Source organism: Poecile atricapillus, chromosome 27, assembly GCF_030490865.1.
Source record: "Poecile atricapillus isolate bPoeAtr1 chromosome 27, bPoeAtr1.hap1, whole genome shotgun sequence".
Lineage (NCBI taxonomy): Eukaryota > Metazoa > Chordata > Aves > Passeriformes > Paridae > Poecile > Poecile atricapillus.
In genome coordinates this window covers 1631976-1649565 of record NC_081275.1, presented here as the reverse complement: position 1 = coordinate 1649565, position 17590 = coordinate 1631976, and the positions used below count along the sequence as shown (strand labels likewise).

The 17590-nt window shown below is 35.8% G+C and overlaps 1 protein-coding gene across 1 annotated transcript in view; it reads left to right on the top strand.

The window, feature by feature from the left end:
* NPEPPS (aminopeptidase puromycin sensitive) overlaps positions 1 to 17590 on the top strand; it is a 57499-nt gene that overhangs the window by 27528 nt on the left and 12381 nt on the right. Inside the window, exons 4-15 of the mRNA XM_058857850.1 lie at positions 1 to 108; positions 1780 to 1887; positions 3302 to 3502; positions 7179 to 7275; positions 7427 to 7460; positions 8680 to 8794; positions 11545 to 11709; positions 12727 to 12831; positions 13150 to 13210; positions 13890 to 13999; positions 16255 to 16318; positions 17141 to 17280. The exon at positions 1 to 108 is cut by the window's left edge and continues 14 nt beyond it. Of these exons, the coding sequence (XP_058713833.1) occupies positions 1 to 108; positions 1780 to 1887; positions 3302 to 3502; positions 7179 to 7275; positions 7427 to 7460; positions 8680 to 8794; positions 11545 to 11709; positions 12727 to 12831; positions 13150 to 13210; positions 13890 to 13999; positions 16255 to 16318; positions 17141 to 17280 (1308 nt within the window). The remainder of the gene's footprint in view (positions 109 to 1779; positions 1888 to 3301; positions 3503 to 7178; positions 7276 to 7426; positions 7461 to 8679; positions 8795 to 11544; positions 11710 to 12726; positions 12832 to 13149; positions 13211 to 13889; positions 14000 to 16254; positions 16319 to 17140; positions 17281 to 17590) is intronic.

The following is a 17590-nucleotide window of genomic DNA, read 5'->3' as shown; positions in this document are numbered from 1 at the left end:
AAGATAGACTTTGTAGGGGAGCTGAACGACAAAATGAAAGGATTTTACCGGAGTAAATACAGCACGCCCAGCGGAGACACGCGCTACGCTGCCGTCACACAGTTCGAGGTATGGCTCTGCTTCCAGGCTCTTTTATTTTAATTTGAATTTAATTTAATTTGAATTTAATTTAATTTAATTTGAATTTAATTTTAATTTAATTTTTATTTAATTTTAATTTAATTTAAATTTTACTTTATTTTATTTTAATTTAATTTAATTTTAATTTTATTTTATTTTAATTTTATTTTAATTTTATTTAATTTTAAATTTAATTTAATTTTAATTTAATTTTATTTTAATTTAATTTTAATTTTATTTTAATGTAATTTTAATTTAATTTTAATTTAATTTTAATTTGATTTTAAATTAATTTTATTTTAATTTACTTTAATTTAATTTAATTTTAATTTTAATTTAATTTAAAATTAATTTTAATTTAATTTTAATTTAATTTAAATTTAAATTTAATTTGATTTTATTTTTATTTTAATTTTATTTTAATTTAATTTAATTCTAATTAATTTAGTTTATTTTAATTAAAATTTTCATTTAATTTTCATTTAATTGTAATTTAAATTTAATTTAAATTTAATTTTCATTTAGTTTTCATTTAGTTTTCATTTAATTTCCATTTAATTTTCATTTAAATTTAATTTTTATTGTATTTTTATTTTATTTTTATTTTATTTTTATTTTTACTTTTTTATTATATTTTTATTTTATTTTTATTTTATTTTTATTTTTACTTTTTTATTATATTTTTATTTTATTTTAATTTTATTTTAATTTTATTTTTATTTTATTTTTATTTTCATTTTATTTTATTTTATTTTTATTTTTATCTTTATTTTTATTTTATTTTATTTTATTTTATTTTATTTTATTTTTACTTCATTTTTATCTTAATTTTTATTTTAAATCTTATTTTATTTTTAATTTTAATATGAATTTTTAATTTTTTAACACTTTTCCTTATTGCCCTTTCCCTCACTGCCCCAAGGTCAGTAAAATCCTGGATCTGGGAAATTCCTCCAGCAGCTGCAACATTCAAAAACATCTCCTTATTTAAATAAAACTCCCCTTTAAAAAGTACATTAATTTTATTTAAAAAAAAAAAAATATATATTTTTTTTTAATTTAAAGCTTTAATTTAAAGCTTTAATTTAAAGTTTTAATTTAAAGGTTTAATTTAAAGTTTTAATTTAAAATTTTAATTTAAAATTTTAATTTAAAGTTTTAATTTAAAATTCTAATTTAAAATTTTAAAATTTTAATTTAAAATTCTAATTTAAAATTTTAATTTAAAATTCTAATTTAAAATTTCAATTTAAAATTTTATTTTTAAAAGAAATGTTTAATTTAAAAATGTTTAATTAAAAAAATATATGTTTTTAATAGGACACGGTGCCTTTATCTGGGTATTTTACACCATCCCTGTTATGTAAAACCTGGACAAAACCAGGGAATTTTGCTTTCCATGGGTTCCATAAACCCCAGGGTGCTCCCCCAGCATTTTTTGGGTTCTCTTTGACAAATTTGGGGTGATTTGTGCTCACCTGCCCCACCTCTGCTAAATCCAGACAATCCCAGCAGAGCTCTGAGACCTCTTTTTATTTAAAACCAAGAATGAAATAAGAATAAAACCCAAATTCCAAGCTCAAACCACGATTCTCCCTCTGTTTTACTGGAAATAAATTGAATTTCTGTGATTTATTTATTGAATTCTCTTTATTCCAGGCTACTGATGCTCGCAGAGCTTTCCCTTGCTGGGATGAGCCTGCAATTAAAGCAACATTTGATATTTCTTTGGTGGTTCCCAAAGACAGAGTAGCTTTGTCAAATATGGTAAGTTTTCATGTGCCAATTAATATTTTAATTAAAGTTGTGATGATGCTGTTGATAATTAATAATTTGTCTTGATGATAAATGCAATAAATGGAAAGAGAAACGTTTGGGGCTGTTTAAAATCAGATTTTTGCTCCCACTTTGGCTGATTGGAGGTTCTGATAAAAAATTGAGATTTGCAGTTCTGATTTAAAAGTTTTGGTTTAAAAGTTTTGGTTTGAAATTCCGTGGGGCAGCAGGAACAAGATCCATAAAGAAATTCCACCCCCTCAAAAAAAAAATTATGAGAAAAAAACCCCAATTTTTGGTGAAAAAAAACAAATTTGGGGTGAAAAAAACCCCCAATTTTGTATGAAAAACCTTAATTTTGGATGAAAAAAACCCCCAATTTTGGATGAAAAAAACCCCAGGTTTGTGTGAAAAAAACCCGAATTTGGGGTGAAAAAAACCCCAATTTTGTATGAAAAACCCTAATTTTGGATGAAAAAAACCCCAATTTTGGATTAAAAAAACCCCAATTTTGTGTGAAAAAAACCCAAATTTGGGGTGAAAAAAACCCCAATTTGGGGTGGAAAAAAGACAATTTTGGGTGGAAAAAAACCCCAATTTGGGGTGAAAAAAAACCCCATTTTCAAATTTGGAGTGAAAAAACCACCAATTTTGGGTGAAAGAAACCACCAATTTTGGATGAAAAAACCCCCAATTTGGGGTGAAAAAAACCTCAATTTGGGTGAAAAAAATCCCAATTTTGGGTGAAAAAACCCAAATTTGGGGTGAAAAAACCCCCAATTTTGTATAAAAAACTCTAATTTTGGGTGGAAAAACCCCCAATTTTGGGCGAAAAAAACCCCAATTTGTGGTGAAAAAAACCCTCAATTTGGGGTGAAAAAACGCCCAATTTTTTATAAAAAAACCCTAATTTTATGTGAAAAAAACCCCAGTTTTGGATGAAAAAACCACCAATTTTGGATGAAAAAAAACCCCAATTTTTGGTGAAAAAACCCCTGATTTTGGGTGAAAAAAACCCAATTTTGGGTGAAAAAATCCCCAATTTGGGGTGAAAAAGTCCCCAATTTTGGATGAAAAAACCCCCAATTTGGGGTGATAAAAACCTTAATTTGGGTGAAAAAAATTCCAATTTTGGGTGAAAAAACCCAAATTTGGGGTGAAAAAACCCCCAATTTTGTATGAAAAACCCTAATTTTGTATGAAAAAAACCCCAATTTTTTATAAAAAAACCCCTAATTTTATGTGAAAAAACCCCCAGTTTTGAATGAAAAAACCACCAATTTTGGATGAAAAAAACCCCCAATTTTTTTGTGAAAAAAACCCCAATTTGGGATGAAAACCCCCCAAATTTGGGGTGAAAAAACCCCAATTTAAGAGCCCCAAATTTTACATCCTGTATCCCCAGAACGTGGTGGAGCGGCGGCCGTACCCCGACGACGAGAGCCTGGTGGAGGTGAAGTTCGCGCGGTCGCCGGTCATGTCCACGTACCTGGTGGCCTTCGTGGTGGGCGAGTACGACTTCGTGGAGGCGCGGTCGCAGGACGGCGTCCTGGTGCGGGTCTACACCCCCGTGGGCAAGGCTGAGCAGGGCAGGTTCGCCCTGGAGGTAAATCTGGATCAGTTTTGGGATTTTTGGGGATTTTTTGGGGATTTAATGAGTTTTTTTGGGATTTTTTTTGATTTTTTGGGGATTTTTTTGGGATTTTTTGGGTTTTTTTGGGGTGTTTTTGGTGGGTTGTAGATGGTCCTGGTGCGGGTCTACACCCCCGTGGGCAAGGCTGAGCAGGGCAGGTTCGCCCTGGAGGTAAATCTGGATAAGTTCTGGGTTTTTTGGGGATTTTTTGGGATATTTTGGGGATTTTTTGGAATTTTTTTTGAGGTTTTTTTGGGTTTTTTTTTGTTTTTTTGAGGGGTTTTTAGTGGGTTGTAGATGCACACGGGGTCTTGGTGTGGGTCTACACCCCCGTGGGCAAGGCTGAGCAGGGCAGGTTCGCCCTGGAGGTAAATCTGGATCAGTTTTGGGATTTTTTGGGAATTTTTGGGATTTTTTTTGGATTTTTTGGGATTTTTTTGGGGTTTTTTTTGGATTTTTTTGAGGTTTTTATGGATTTTTGTGGGATTTTTTGGAGGGTTTTTGGTGGATTGTAGATGGTCTTGGTGCGGGTCTACACCCCCGTGGGCAAGGCTGAGCAGGGCAGGTTCGCCCTGGAGGTAAATCTGCATCAGTTTTGGGATTTTTGGGGATTTTTTGAGAATTTTTTTTGGTTTTTTTGGATTTTTTTGGGATTTTTAGGGGATTTTTTGGGATTTTTTTGAGTTTTATGGGTTTTTTTGGGGGGTTTTTGGTGGGTTTGTAGATGGTCCTGGTGCGGGTCTACACCCCCCTTGGCAAGGCTGAGCAGGGCAGGTTCGCCCTGGAGGTAAATCTGGATAAGTTCTGGGATTTTTTGGGATTTTTTTGGGATTTTTTGGATTTTTTTGGGATTTTTAGGGGATTTTTTTGGGTTTTTGGTGGGTTGTAGATGCACACGGGGTCCTGGTGTGGGTCTACACCCCCCTGGGCAAGGCTGAGCAGGGCAGGTTCGCCCTGGAGGTAAATCTGCATCAGTTTTGGGATTTTTTTTGGATTTTTTGGGATTTTTTTGGGATTTTTTGGGGTTTTTTTGGGGTTTTTTTTGGGATTTTTTTGAGGTTTTTATGAATTTTTTGGGGATTTTTTGGAGGGTTTTTGGTGGATTGTAGATGGTCTTGGTGTGGGTCTACACCCCCGTGGGCAAGGCTGAGCAGGGCAGGTTCACCCTGGAGGTAAATCTGCATCAGTTTTGGGATTTTTGGGGATTTTTTGGGGATTTTTTGGGATTTTTTTGGGATTTTCTGGATTTTTTTGGGGATTTTTTGGGATTTTTTGGGGATTTTTTGGGGTTTTTTTGGGATTTTTTTGGATTTTTTTGAGGTTTTTATGAATTTTTTGAGGATTTTTTGGGGTGTTTTTGGTGGGTTGTAGATGGTCTTGGTGCGGGTCTACACCCCCGTGGGCAAGGCTGAGCAGGGCAGGTTCGCCCTGGAGGTAAATCTGCATCAGTTTGGGGATTTTTTGGGGATTTTGGGGATTTTTTGGGATTTTTTTGGGATTTTTTTGGATTTTTTGTTTTTTTTTTTTATTTTTTCGGGGGTTTTTAGTGGGTTGTACATGTGTATGGGGTCCTGGTGCAGGTCTACACCCCCCTGGGCAAGGCTGAGCAGGGCAGGTTCGCCCTGGAGGTAAATCTGCATCAGTTTTGGGATTTTTTGGGATTTTTTTTGGGATTTAATGAGTTTTTTTGGGATTTTTTTGGAATTTTTTTGGGATTTTTTTGGATTTTTTTGAGGTTTTTGGTGGGTTGTACGTGTGTATGGGGTCCTGGTGTGGGTCTACACCCCCGTGGGCAAGGCTGAGCAGGGCAGGTTTGCCCTGGAGGTAAATCTGCATCAGTTTTGGGATTTTTTGGGATTTTTTTGGGATTTTTTTGGATTTTTTGGGGATTTTTTGGGGATTTTTTTGGATTTTTTGGAATTTTTGGGGTTTTTTTGGGGTGTTTTTGGTGGATTGTAGATGGTCTTGGTGTGGATCTGCACCCCCGTGGGCAAGGCTGAGCAGGGCAGGTTCGCCCTGGAGGTAAATCTGCATCAGTTTGGGGATTTTTTGGGGATTTTGGGGATTTTTTGGGATTTTTTTTGATTTTTTGGAATTTTTTGGGGATTTTTTGGGGTTTTTTGGGGGGTTTTTGGTGGGTTGTAGATGGTCCTGGTGCGGGTCTACACCCCCGTGGGCAAGGCTGAGCAGGGCAGGTTCGCCCTGGAGGTAAATCTGCATCAGTTCTGGGATTTTTTTGGGATTTTTTGGGGTTTTTTTGGGTTTTTTTTGGATTTTTTTGAGGTTTTTATGAATTTTTTGAGGATTTTTTGGGGTGTTTTTGGTGGGTTGTAGATGGTCCTGGTGCGGGTCTACACCCCCGTGGGCAAGGCTGAGCAGGGCAGGTTCACCCTGGAGGTAAATCTGGATCAGCTCTGGGATTTTTTGGGATTTTTTGGGATTTTTTTTGGGATTTTTTTGGGTTTTTTGGGGGTTTTTTTGGGGGTTTTTTTGGATTTTTTTGGGGTTTTTATGAATTTTTTGGGGATTTTTTGGGTGTTTTTGGTGGGTTGTAGATGGTCTTGGTGTGGGTCTGCACCCCCATGGGCAAGGCTGAGCAGGGCAGGTTCACCCTGGAGGTAAATCTGGATCAGTTTGGGGATATTTAGGGATTTTTTGGGAATTTTTTGGAATTTTTTGGGGTTTTTTGGGGGGTTTTTGGTGGGTTGTAGATGGTCTTGGTGCGGGTCTACACCCCCGTGGGCAAAGCTGAGCAGGGCAGGTTCGCCCTGGAGGTAAATCTGGATCAGTTTTGGGATTTTTTGGGATTTTTTGGGGATTTTTTTGGATTTTTTTTGGATTTTCTGGGATTTTTTTGGGATTTTTTTGGGTTTTTTGGGGTGATTTTGGTGGGTTTTGATGGTCTTGGTGCGGGTCTACACCCCCGTGGGCAAGGCTGAGCAGGGCAGGTTCACCCTGGAGGTAAATCTGGATCAGTTTTGGGATTTTTTTCTATTTAATTCTGATAAAGTTCTGCTGATTCTCTGATTCAAAGTCCCCTTGAATTTCTACTTTGAATTTTTGATTTGAAATTTAAGTTCAGATTTGAAAGAAATCTTTCTTAGTTTCAGTCCAAATTTTTTACTTTCAGTCCTGAATTGTTAATTTTAATCAAAATTTCTTAAGTTCAGTTATAATTCCTTAGTGTCTGTCATAATTCCTTAGTCTCAGTCTTAATTTCCTAGTTTCAATCCTTATTTCTTAATTTCAATCCTAAATTCTTAATTTCAGTTCTAATTCCTAGGTTCAGTCCTAATTTTCCAATTTCAGCCATAATTCCTTAGTCTCAGTCATGATTTATTTGTTTCAGTCCTAATTCTAAATTTCAGTCCTAATTTCTAAATTTCAACCCTAATTTCCAAATTTCAACCCTAATTTCCAAATTTCAGCCCTAATTTCCCAGTTTCAGTCATAATTTCCTAATTTCAATCATCAATTCTTACTTTTGATCATAATTTCCTATTTTCATTTCCCAATTTCATTTTCATAATTTTCATAATTTTATTTGTTTCGGTCAGAATTTCTTCATTTCAATCCTGATTTCTGAATTTCAGTCACAGTTTTCCTGAGCCAGTTCCAGGTTAACAGAACATTTCTCCTCTCGTTTCAGGTTGCTGCTAAAACTCTGCCTTTTTATAAGGACTACTTCAATGTTCCTTACCCTCTTCCTAAAATTGATCTCATAGCTATTGCAGACTTTGCTGCTGGTAAAGTAACTCATTTTATTGCTGAAATTGTATTTTATTTGAAATTTTTTTAATTAAAAAAAAATATATAATAAAATTAAAAAAACAAAAAAAAACCTTTGGGAAGAAGTGTGGATCAATATCAATAAACCTTTGTATTTATTTTATAAAGGTGCCATGGAGAACTGGGGCCTTGTTACTTATAGGTATGATGTTAAAATACTGTCTTTCCCCTTCTTTGTTCACTAATTCTTGGAGTTAATTGGATTCATTTGAGGCAGCTCTAATTGCTGGGTGTCATCCCAAACCAGACAGAGCCAATATTTTCAATTTTTATTTTGGTTTTTGGATGATTTTTGGTGGTGATTTTCAGGAATTCAATAAATCAGCCACTGGCTGAGGGGTTTTAAGTTGACAAAACCTTCTTGTGGCCCCTTTTTTCCTCCCCCCCATAAAATTTCCTGACACAGCTGGGAGAGTTTTATTTTACCTCACAGGTAAATTTGGCAGAATAAAAGTGTGGAGATGGGAAAATCAAAAATATTAACTCACCTTCCTTTGCAGTTTGATTTTTTTTTTTGGTTTTCCTCCTTCTTCTGATCAAGTTTTGCATTTTTGCTTGATATTAATTTGTTTTCTGTGCTGGTGGTCAGGAGGATTTCCCTGAATTTTGAACAGCTTTGGACTTTAAATCCTGAAATAATTTGGGATTTTCTTCTGCTCAGCTTTGAATTGAGCCTTAAAAAACCAAAACAAGTTTCAACTTTTTCCCTGCTTATTGAAATTCTGTTGAAATCTGATATTTTATTCCTCCTGAGGAAAAAAAAAAAAATTAATATTTTTATCCTGGAAGAGGAGAATTTTTGGGATGGAGCTGTGAATTTTTGTGCTGAGGTTGCTCTGCCCCTTTTGGGCACCTGCAGGCACCATCCTTAGGGAGGTTTTTTCCCTGGAATTGCAGCATTCCAGAGGTTCCTGAGCAGGGCTGGGAGGTGCCAAAGTGGAAAAATTGGTGTTGACACCTCTTGGAAGAGCCAGAATTCCTTTGGGAACACTGAGAGGGTTTGGGACCCAGAGCACAGAGGGAGCTGAGCTTCCAAAAATTACCTAGGGGAGCATTTTGATAAATCAAAAAAATAAATTTTCTTCCTTCTGCTTGGGTTTTTTTATTCCCACTTCTCACATGCCATAAAATAATTCCTGCTCCAAAGCATTCCAGGAGCTGTGGAACTCACCCTGAGAATTTCATGGCTACATTGAAATAGTTTTTGGGTTGGGGTTTTTTTTGGGGGGGTTTTAGGGTTTTTTTCCTCACTTTTTAGCTTATTTAGGTGTAATTTCACCTCCTTTGGGTTGTGGTGTATTTTTTTATCCCCCTGGGGTTGTTCCTCACCTTGCTGAGTTGTGTTTTTCTCTCCAAAACAGGGAGACTGCGTTGCTCATCGACCCCAAAAATTCCTGCTCCTCGTCCCGCCAGTGGGTGGCTCTGGTGGTGGGACACGAACTGGCTCACCAGTGGTTTGGAAACCTCGTCACCATGGTACTAAACCCTCCAAAATCCCATTTTTTATTCAAATCTCCTTCCTGTCCTACCCAAAATCTGTGTTTGGGTTCCCCTCCATAGCAGCACGCTGTGAAAACATAATTATTTTAATATTTAAATGGTGGTTTATGATACTAAACCCTCCAAAATCCCATTTTTTATTCAAATCTCCTTCCTGTCCTGCCCAAAATCTGTGTTTGGGTTCCCCTCCATAGCAGCATGCTGTGATAACATAATTATTTTAATATTTAAATGGTGGTTTATGGTACCTAAACCCTCCAAAATCCCATTTTTTATTGAAATCTGCTTCCTCTCCTACCCAAAATCTGTGTTTGGGTTCCCCTCCATAGCAGCACGCTGTGATAACGTAATTATTTTATTATTTAAATGGTGGTTTATGGTACTAAACCCTCCAAAATCCCATTTTTTTATTCAACTCTCCTTCCTGTCCTACCCAAAATCTGTGTTTGGGTTCCCCTCCATAGCAGCACGCTGTGATAACGTAATTATTTTATTATTTAAATGGTGGTTTATGGTACTAAACCCTCCAAAATCCCATTTTTTATTCAAATCTCCTTCCTGTCCTGCCCAAAATCTGTGTTTGGGTTCCCCTCCATAGCAGCACGCTGTGATAACATAATTATTTTATTATTTAAATGGTGGTTTATGGTACTAAACCCTCCAAAATCCCATTTTTTATTGAAATCTGCTTCCTCTCCTGCCCAAAATCTGTGTTTGGGTTCCCCTCCATAGCAGCACGCTGTGATAACATAATTATTTTATTATTTAAATGGTGGTTTATGGTACTAAACCCTCCAAAATCCCATTTTTTATTCAAATCTCCTTCCTGTCCTACCCAAAATCTGTGTTTGGGTTCCCCTCCATGGCAGCATGCTGTGATAACATAATTATTTTAATATTTAAATGGTGGTTTATGGTACTAAACCCTCCAAAATCCCATTTTTTATTGAAATCTCCTTCCTCTCCTACCCAAAATCTGTGTTTCTGTGCCCCTAAACAGCAGCATGCTGTGATAACATAATTATTTTAATATTTAAATGGTGGTTTATGATACTAAACCCTCCAAAATCCCATTTTTTATTGAAATCTGCTTCCTCTCTTACCCAACATCTGTGTTTGGGTGCCCCTAAACAGCAGCATGCTGTGATAACATAATTATTTTATTATTTAAATGGTGGTTTATGGTACTAAACCCTCCAAAATCCCATTTTTTATTCAAATCTCCTTCCTCTCCTACCCAAAATCTGTGTTTCTGTGTCCCTAAACAGCAGCATGCTGTGATAACATAATTATTTTATTATTTAAATGGTGGTTTATGATACTAAACCCTCCAAAATCCCATTTTTTATTGAAATCTCCTTCCTGTCCTGCCCAAAATCTGTGTTTGGGTGCCCCTAAACAGCAGCATGCTGTGATAACATAATTATTTTAATATTTAAATGGTGGTTTATGGTACTAAACCCTCCAAAATCCCATTTTTTATTGAAATCTCCTTCCTCTCCTACCCAAAATCTGTGTTTGGGTTCCCCTCCATAGCAGCATGCTGTGATAACATAATTATTTTATTATTTAAATGGTGGTTTATGATACTAAACCCTCCAAAATCCCATTTTTAATTCAAATCTCCTTCCTGTCCTACCCAAAATCTGTGTTTCTGTGCCCCTAAACAGCAGCACGCTGTGATAACGTAATTATTTTAATATTTAAATGGTGGTTTATGATACTAAACCCTCCAAAATCCCATTTTTTATTCAAATCTCCTTCCTCTCCTGCCCAAAATCTGTGTTTGGGTGCCCCTAAACAGCAGCACGCTGTGTTAAAATAATTAATGTTTAAATGCTGGTTTAAAGTCAGGTTTTGGAGCCCCAAAACTTCCTTGGTCTGACTTTTGAGCCATTAAAATTAGGAGTGGCTGGAGAAAAATAAAATTAAATATTGATATTAACCTGAAAAATTACATTGATATAATTCTAGATCTATATTTATATATAGTATGTAAAATATTATATATATTATATATGTTATTATAGACTGTGTATAATGTAGTATATATTAATTATTTAATACAATATGTAATTAAATATTTAATATAATTAAATATTAAATATAATATATACTAATGCATTTAATTATAATAAATTATGTATATAATATAAAATATATATGATGTAATATATATTATATATAATATATAACACAATTTATATTACATTACATTATATTACATTATATTACATTTCATTATATTACATTATATCTTATTACATTACATTAAATATTATATTTACTAAATATATGATATATTATATTTATTATATTTATTATATAATCACTATATATTATTATAATATATAGTATATATTATATATTTAGTTTATATATGAGAGATAAATTATATTATAATATAATATAATATAATATAATATTATATTATATTATATTATATTATATTATATTATATTATATTATATTATATTGTATTGTATTGTATTGTATTGTATTGTATTGTATTGTATTGTATTATATTGTATTATATTATATTGTATTATATTATATTATAATATTATATTATAATATTATATTATATTATTATATTATATTTGTAATATATACCATTTAATTACAATAAATACTCTGATCTACACCAAACCAAGCCTCAAACTCACCCTGACTGGACAAATCCTGGGGAATTTTATCCTTTATCCCCATTTTTTGTGTCCCTGCAGGAATGGTGGACTCACCTGTGGCTGAACGAGGGCTTTGCCTCGTGGATCGAGTACCTGTGCGTGGATCACTGCTTCCCTGAGTACGACATCTGGACCCAGTTCGTGTCTGCTGACTACACACGAGCCCAGGAGCTCGATGCCTTAGACAACAGCCACCCCATCGAGGTGAATCCTGCTTTTCCATATTTTTTTCTAAATTTTTTTCCTCCTTTTTCTGTGATTAAAAAGTGAATTTCGTGCTGAGCGAAGCAGCCGCGCTCTGTGGGTTCTGCTTTCCTTGATTGGCTGTGCCCCCCCAAAAATCTCCTTTATAATTCCTCAGGATTCTTAATTCTACAGGATTCTTAATTCCTCAGGATTCTTAATTCCTCTGGATCCTAATGTTTTTAAGAAATATTGGGTGAAATAAATTTTGGGAAATTTTTATCCAGTAGGGAATTTTACTCCCTGAGCATTGCCTTGTTCACTATCCCCGGATTAAATAATTCCCACTGGGTTTCGCTGCTTTTGGGAAGCAAAGGATGGAAGATCTCCAAATTTATCTGGTCCAGCACCAGAATATAACTTAAACCATGTTTAACTTCCAAAGTTAAACCATATCTGGAATTCTCATTTTCTGGGGGTAGAGATTCCTCTCAGACAATCCAGCAGTGGATTCTTGGGGAGAAAGAATCTGATTTTCACCTCTAAAACTGACATTTTCCCTCAGATTTTTAACCCTAAAACTGACATTTTCTCTCAGATTTTCACCTCTAAAACTGACATTTTCTCTCCAATTTTCATCTCTAAAACTGATTTTCCCTCCGATTTTCACCTCTAAAACTGATTTTCCCTCAGATTTTCACCTCTTAAACTGACATTTTCCCTCAGATTTTCACCTCTAAAAACTGATTTTCCCTCCGATTTTCACCTCTAAAACTGACATTTTCTCTCAGATTTTCACCTCTTAAATTGACATTTCCCCTCAGATTTTCAACCCTAAAAACTGATTTTCCCTCAGATTTTCACCTCTTAAACTGACATTTTCCCTCAGATTTTCACCTCTAAAACTGATTTTCCCTCCAATTTTCACCTCTTAAACTGACATTTCCCCTCAGATTTTCAACCCTGCAACGCTGCCACGAGCCAAATCTCATTTTTGGTAGCCCAAATCCTCACTGGGGGTTTTCCTGCTTCCCACAGGTCAGTGTGGGCCATCCCTCAGAGGTAGATGAAATATTTGATGCCATTTCCTACAGCAAAGGAGCCTCTGTGATCCGGATGCTTCACGACTACATTGGGGATGAGGTAAAAAGATGGGAGTTGGGCATTTTCAGGGCATTTTTTTTACAGCTAAAATTACTCAGGTGGAGATTTTATAAACAGATATATTTTTTTTTTTATAACTAAAATTACTGGGGTTTAAAAGAAAAAAAAATGTTTTTCTCTGTTTTGAGAATTTCACCACTTCAAGCTCTGTTTGAACTTGTCTGGGAAAAATGAGATAATGGGGAAATACAGAAGGAATTAATGATTTTAAAGATTCCTTGACTGATTCCTGGGGATAAATGCAGAGCAGAGGGAGGATAGGAAAACCCTCTGACATCTCCACTTGTTTATTCCCAGGATTTTCGGAAAGGAATGAACCTGTACCTGACCAAGTTCCAGCAGAGGAATGCTGCCACAGGTAACTGGCTCACTGGGATGGGTACAAAAGTCATTTCTGGACTCAAAACTCCTGAGATAATTGAAATTCCAGGGAATTCTTGGCTTGTTCCCAGTTTCATTCCCTGCCACGGGCAGGATTCAGCATCCCTGGGGATTTTCTATCCTTGGAGTGTGTGGCTAAGGTGATCTCCAAGGGCTGAGTCACCACGGCTATAATTTACAAATATTCTTTGGTTTGCCAAGAGAGCCTTTTTGCATTATTGATCCTGTGATTAAACAGGTCAAAGTCTGATAATTTTGCTTTTAAACCTTTTAATTTTTGTGGATCAGGCACAAATGTGGAAGTGGGGACGTCAAAGCTCAATCAGCCAAATTCAATCTGTGGTGTTTGGTCAGCGATTTTTGACAAAATACATAAAAAAAAACTAAAGGGAAATGTTCTCTTTGAATATTTAATGTTAATTTTTGTATCACAGTGTGTATTGATTTGGGTTTTTTAGTAGTAAAGAAGTTACTTTTCCCCTCTCTCCTCCCTGAGGAGGTTTAAACTATTTCCATTTTTTTTTGCCTGTCATCTGTTAAATTTCAATAAAACACAGAAGTGTAAAAAGTGGAGTAAGAACCCAACTTTCCCTATCCTGTCCTTAATAAAACCTCAAGACTCTGGCAGTCCTGATTCAGATCCTTTTCTTTTGCAGAGGATCTCTGGGAAAGCCTGGAAAAAGCCAGTGGCAAACCCATTGCTGCTGTGATGAACACGTGGACCAAACAAATGGGATTTCCACTTATTTATGTGGAGGCTGAGCAGGTAAAAATGGAATTGTGCCTTAATTTTGGATGAAATTTAACAACATTCCCTGATTTTGAGCGTTCCCTTGGATCAGGGGGGATAAAAATGGAATTGTGCCTTAATTTCAGATCAAATTTAACAACATTCCCTGATTTTGAGCATTCCCTTGGATCAGGGGTGGTAAAAATGGAATTGTGCCTTATTGTTAAATTTGATCCAAAATTATTCCCTGATTTTCAGCGTTCCCTTGGATCAGGGGTGGTAAAAATGGAATTGTGCCTTATTGTTTAATTTGATCCGAAATTATTCCCTGATTTTCAGCATTCCCTTGGATCAGGGGTGGTATAAATGGAATTGTGCCTTAATTTTGGATCAAATTGAACAACATTCCCTGATTTTGAGCATTCCCTTGGATCAGGGGTGGTAAAAATGGAATTGTGCCTTAATTTCAGATCAAATTCAACAATATTCCCTGATTTTGAGCATTCCCTTGGATCAGGGGTGGTAAAAATGGAATTGTGCCTTATTGTTAAATTTGATCCAAAATTATTCCCTGATTTTGAGCATTCCCTTGGATGAGGGGTGGTAAAAATGGAATTGTGCCTTAATTTTGGATCAAATTTAACAACATTCCCTGATTTTGAGCATTCCCTTGGATCAGGGGTGGTAAAAATGGAATTGTGCCTTATTGTTAAATTTGATCCAAAATTATTCCCTGATTTTCAGCATTCCCTTGGATTAGGGATGTTAAAAACACAATTGTGCCTTAATTTCAGATCAAATTTAACAACATTCCCTGATTTTGAGCGTTCCCTTGGATCAGGGATGTTAAAAACAGAATTGTGCCTTAATTTTGGATCAAATTTAACAACATTCCCTGATTTTGAGCATTCCCTTGGATCAGGGGTGGTAAAAATGGAATTGTGCCTTAATTTTGAATCAAATTTAACAACATTCCCTGATTTTGAGCATTCCCTTGGATAAGGGGTGATAAAAATGGAATTGTGCCTTAATTTTGGATCAAATTTAACAATATTCCCTGATTTTGAGCATTCCCTTGGATCAGGGGTGGTAAAAATGGAATTGTGCCTTATTGTTTAATTTGATCCAAAATTATTCCCTGATTTTGAGCATTCCCTTGGATAAGGGGTGATAAAAATGGAATTGTGCCTTATTGTTAAATTTGATCCGAAATTATTCCCTGATTTTGAGCATTCCCTTGGATCAGGGGTGGTAAAAATGGACTTGTGCCTTATTGTTAAATTTGATCCAAAATTATTCCCTGATTTTGAGCATTCCCTTGGATAAGGGGTGATAAAAATGGAATTGTGCCTTATTGTTAAATTTGATCCAAAATTATTCCCTGATTTTCAGCATTCCCTTGGATAAGGGGTGATAAAAATGGAATTGTGCCTTAATTTTGGATCAAATTTAACAATATTCCCTGATTTTGAGCATTCCCTTGGATCAGGGGTGGTAAAAATGGAATTGTGCCTTAATTTTGGATCAAATTTAACAACATTCCCTGATTTTGGGCATTCCCTTGGATAAGGGGTGATAAAAATGGAATTGTGCCTTAATTTTGGATCAAATTTAACAACATTCCCTGATTTTGAGCATTCCCTTGGATCAGGGGTGGTAAAAATGGAATTGTGCCTTATTGTTTAATTTGATCCAAAATTATTCCCTGATTTTGAGCATTCCCATGGATTAGGGGTGGTAAAAATGGACTTGTGCCTTATTGTTAAATTTGATCCAAAATTATTCCCTGATTTTGAGCATTCCCTTGGATCAGGGGTGATAAAAATGGAATTGTGCCTTAATTTTGGATCAAATTTAACAACATTCCCTGATTTTGATTTCCCTTGGATCAGGGGAGGCTCCGTGTGGGCACAGCTCTGGCTGTGACGGGAGGGAGGTGCCAAATCCCTGTGGATTCATCCCAAAACTCCCTGGATCCCTGGAGTTTGCTGACTTTGCTCTGTGTGGGAAATGTTTATAGCAGGGGGAGGGAATAATTCCACTCCAATTATGCTTATTCCACAAGATTGCAGGATGAGGGAGGATCAGGGCCTGGAGTCAGGCGGCAAATCCAGGCCGGGGCTGTTAAAACAGGGACAGGGATTTGTGCTCTGCAATAATTCCTGAGGCAGAACCTTTTTCTGAGGGGAAAAAACAAAATTATTCCATGAAACTGAGGGCAGAGACTGGAATTAAATGCCCTTTTCTCATTTTCTTGCCTTTTTTTCTTCTTTAATTTTTTTTTCCCTCAGCAAGAAGATGACAAAGTGTTGAAGTTGGTCCAGAAGAAATTCTGTGCCAGTGGACCATATACTGGTAAGAGAGCTGGGAGCAGGAACAGGGTGGGCACAGAACCACAAAATATCCCAATTTTGAAGGGATATTTGTTGTTTTTTGTTGCTTTTCATCCAAAAGTAGCAATTTTTGGGAGCTGAAACAGCCTCAGGCCTGTGCTCTGTGTGAGAAAACCTGAGGAAATCCAAGGTTGGGCCTCTCCCACTCATGGTTTCCATATCCTGGCATGGAAATCAGCATTCCTTGGCTCAGAATTCCTTCAAAAATGTCAATTTTAGGGCCCTCTGAGAGGCTGGGGAGCAGCTGCTTTGTGGTGGTGCTGAAATAAATGAAATAAAAACGCCTCAGGTGTGAGCCACTGCTGATTCCAGCACTGATTCCACTCACCTTCCGTGCTGATCTAAGTTAAAATGTTTGGCTTGAAAGTTAGTTTAAAGATTTTTGGGGGTTTTAACTCTAAAACTCTCATTTTCCTTCAGATTCTCTACTCTAAAACTGTCATTTTCCCTCAGATTTTTACCTCAAAACCAGACATTTTCCCTCAGATTTTTTACCTCTAAGACAGACATTTCCCTTCCAATTTTCAACTCCAAAACTGACATTTTACTTCAGACTAAAACTGTCACTTCCCCTCAGTTTTTTACCTCTAAAACTGACATTTTCCCTCAGATTTTTACCTCTAAAAACTGACATTTCAAATTTCTACCTTCAGATTTGAGCCTTTTTTTTCCCCCAATTTCATTTTCAGCGCTGAACCTGCACCTGGGACCCATTTCAGTTCGGTTTTTCAGTGTTTTCCACCCATTTTTTTTTCCCTGATTCCTTTTTTTCCCTCTTTTCCAGGGGAGGATTTCCCCATGTGGATGGTGCCCATCAGTATTTGCACGAGCGAGGACCCCAGCAGTGCCAAAATGCAGATTTTGATGGACAAACCGGAGCTCACCGTGGTGTTGAAGGACACCAAACCAGAGCAGTGGGTCAAGGTGAGTCCTGAAAATTCCATTTTCTTCTTCCCCTCTTTTATTTCCATTTCCCCTTGGAATTTTGGGTTTCCTCTGAAAGGACCTCCCCGTGGAGTTTTGGCTCCCATTCCTCCCCTTTCTCATTTTCCTGCAATGTCAACTGGAATTTTTTTGGGAATTCAAGCCTGGGAAAAACTGAAATTAAAGGCAGGATTTGAGTTGAGATGTGGTGGCTTTTTTAGTCATTGTTATCATGGTTATTGTTATTATTTTATTATTGTTATTATTGTTATTGTTATTATTTTATTATCTCAATTCCATTATAATTATA